At 45.2% G+C, this 3,418-nt stretch overlaps 1 protein-coding gene across 1 annotated transcript; it reads right to left on the reverse strand.

Moving 5' to 3' along the window:
• Window positions 1–258: 258 nt before the first annotated feature.
• On the reverse strand, window positions 259–1,655 carry LOC104275515 (rho guanine nucleotide exchange factor 9-like). The gene is made up of 2 exons (XM_009871489.1): window positions 1,401–1,655; window positions 259–704 (listed from the first exon to the last, which is right to left on the reverse strand). Exons 1-2 carry the CDS (start codon window positions 1,597–1,599, stop codon window positions 601–603), a joined length of 303 nt encoding a protein of 100 aa, XP_009869791.1. The 5' UTR covers window positions 1,600–1,655; the 3' UTR covers window positions 259–600.
• Between the last annotated feature and the right edge of the window lie 1,763 nt (window positions 1,656–3,418).

The following is a 3,418-nucleotide window of genomic DNA, read 5'->3' on the forward strand; positions in this document are numbered from 1 at the left end:
TTAACGCCAGGCGAGGCTCTACAATCTCCAGCATGGCATTTCTTAGTCGGCTACGGCCTGCCTGGGTGGGCAAACGAATCTGACATCAGAGAGACAGAACGTCTTTACTAAGATATTTAATCTCCTAGAGCTGACACTACTGCGCTGTCCTTAAAAAATTACAGGTAGCCCCAGGAAACGTGAGCGTCCCCTTTCCAGAAGCGGGAAAGGGGCAGATCCCTCACCATCTCCGGTATTTTAGCCATCTTTCTGTCTTTCTTTGCTAACAAGAGGCTTCGGGAATTAGCAAAACCCCTGCACATCTCCGCACTCACTCCCACGTCAGCCTGAGATGAACAGCGGGGAGAGATTTCTGCCCCCCGGGGACAGCTCTGGACATCAGACTGGAGACACGAGATCAAATTCATCTCTGGTGAAATTCCACTGGCTTCCACCACGTTAGACCAGAGATTAATTTGGCCCACAGATACATTAAGAAAGGATACAAAGCACAAAACGGTATTTTATAAAATAAAAAAGAAAAGAGAGAAAGGGGAGGGGGAAATTCAAGGAGGACGCTGGATCCTAACCCAGCAGGATTCAGCCCAGCCCGCTCCACCCTCACATGACCAGGCACAGAGCGTGTTGCCGGTTACCTTTTTGCTTACTGACTTTCTTTACTGTCATTGCCGCTTGCCGCTTTTGATTTTCAGAAATCTCAAAGCCTGAAAAAAGGGAACACGGCAAACACAATTCAGAAAATTGCTTACGAAGCCTCGTTTTTCTTCTGGGGGGCGGGGAGGGGGGGAAACGTTCTGCGCCGTTTGGCAAAGATGGGACGCCCGACGTGGCAAAGCATCGCCCGGCGATATTTTACTGAAAATAAGTCTTCCTTGAGAGGACGAGCCCCCTCTATCATCTCGCTTGTGCAGGGGCTGCAGGAAAACTAAGATTAGACCCATTATTATTTATATAAGCTATCATAAACACGCCCAGTGCTTTACAGCCGAGCAACGTGAGCTGAGCCTGGTTACAGCCGATTTCTGGGCTGATGCTGAGGGAAGGGCACGGCCGAGCAGTCTCTGCCTTCGCCGCCCTCCTGCCCCGCGCCAGACGTGCTCAACTGGAGCCAAAATGACGCGGCCAGGAGACTCTGAAGTCAGATGGCCAAAGGTTTCCTTCTCCCACAATACCCACCGAGGTCCAGGCTTGAAGCTACGGGCAGAATTTACTTACTGAGGGCCAAAATGAACAGTAACTGAGTTGGAAATAGGCCTGATTATGACTGTGAGAACCAAGAAAGTTTGAGAAAAGGTTTAACTGTACTTCTACTCCTACTAGAAAAGTGGGCTTCTCCAACAACTGGGGCTAAATTAAGCATTACCAGTAATCTCCTTTCAGATTCATTTCGTATTCCTCACCTATCTTTTCATCTTCTTTTACCATCTTCCTTTCTTCTCTGAAAGCTCGGAGCCACCGTAACTTCTCCTCCAGTTTCTTGGCAAAGAATAAGTGCATTTCCTCAGTCTCCTTGTTATGAAGTTTGAAGGCATTCTTCATGCTGACATTGAAGTCATCGTCTCTCCCGTCTTCTATATCCACCACTTCATATTTATCCATGTCTATGCGACCCTTATAATACAGAATATCTCTTCGTATCAGATCCTATGGAGAGAAAAGGAGAGATGGGTTGGTCGTAAGATACTTACAGAGCCTGGACTCAGCAGGGAAGGCTGAAGAAAAGAAAGAAATAACGGTGAAACCTGGATTCTTCAAGCCTCGTCTGCTGCGGATACATTTGCTGCTGGCTAAAGAGGTAGAGTAGATCATAGGTAGCTTAATTTTTTTCCTTTTCCCTCCTTGATTTTCTGAACCTTTGCAACCAAACTCGTTTATCCTTATCTCCTAAGCTGATTATTCCTGCCCCTTGTTTTTCAGCAACAGCTCATTCTTCTACGTTGGGAAAAATCAAATAGTCTTTGTCAGAACTCATACCCTCCCCACATCTCTAGGTCTTTACAGGAACAGGTAAAAAAGAATGATCATCAGGAAACAGAACATTAACTACACAGTCATGAGGACCTAAGGTGACCCAAGTTACAAAGCACACGTATTTAAAAAAGCCAAATCCAGCAACACGCAATCAAGATTTCCTTCCTCTACCCACTCTCCAAGGCCAATATTCAGGTGTACTAAATTAATTTAACTTAAACACTTTCTGATTTTTGAGACTGCCCTAGAGATAAACGCTATGTCAGAGGATTCATTTAAGAGGAAGAATAAAATCAATGCGCAGCGTTTATTCACCCGAACGAGAATTTAGCAGCGATGTTTTTTAAAGATAAGCAGTAGGTATTATTTTAAACAAATCATTACTCTTGTAAAATAAATGGTACATCGTAGCTTTTTTAGCAACCTTGCTCGTGGATCTGCCAGATACTATTAACCAGGATGAGACAAGGCACTATCCAGAAGCCTGTAGCTGTTAAAACCTGGCTCCTTCCTCCGGAATGCTCTAAAGGGGGAAAAAAATCCACTAACTAATGTATTGTACAACTACCTTCCTCTAGTACATAGACTTTGAGTAGTGACGCTGTCCAAAACATAAGAAGAGAATATTTCAGACTGAATACGCAACAGAAAACCTTTTCTGTTTTCTCCTAACATGGAAAATTGCTTCTTCCCCTTCCCTCTGCGCCCAGCAAAGTGCCAAGAAAAGGCTGAAGGCAGCACACTGAGCTTCTTCAATTAAATCAGTGCTCTGCGCCGCGCTTAAATCTGAGTCAGAAATAGCATTTATCTTCACCACGTTCTCAAAAAACCTCAAAAGAACCTCACAGGAAAAAAACAAAACAGAAGCGCTCCTTAAGTGAGTTTTACCAGCAATCATTCTCCTTCCCGCTGCTGACGGAAACGTCCAAGACACGGCGCTGACCCGACCGAGATGGGCGAGGTGGGATCAAACGCGCTTTTCTAGGCAATAGTCACGATTATGGAGAGTTTTGTTCATAAAAGGATAAATAATCACAACCCTCCTTCTCTGAAAACACAACGCTCTTCTGCGCCTGAGCTTCTTATGCGTCTCTTCATCTCTCCGATTTTTTGATTGAGAAAACATCTCGAGCTATTTAAATACCTGATATATTACATATTATATATTATATATTTATTATGTAATAGCTGATGCTAAGGGAATGTTTTGGCATCCTCGTGCTGTCCTTCTGCTTCCCAAGGACAATCCCTCAGGTTCGGACGGTGCAGCAGAAGCGAAACTCTGCGGCGCGGTTTAGAGGCTCCCGCGTTTGGCGGGTGCTGCCGAGCGTGCGATGCGAAGAGAACGGTGTTGCCTAGGAGTTCCTGAGAGAGCAACCAGGAGAAAACGGAATCAGACAAGTGCTGCTGGAAATAAAATGGCCCCACCGAACGTTATCGTCGGCCA

This window comes from Apaloderma vittatum, unplaced genomic scaffold (assembly GCF_000703405.1).
Source record: "Apaloderma vittatum isolate BGI_N311 unplaced genomic scaffold, ASM70340v1 scaffold27706, whole genome shotgun sequence".
Lineage (NCBI taxonomy): Eukaryota > Metazoa > Chordata > Aves > Trogoniformes > Trogonidae > Apaloderma > Apaloderma vittatum.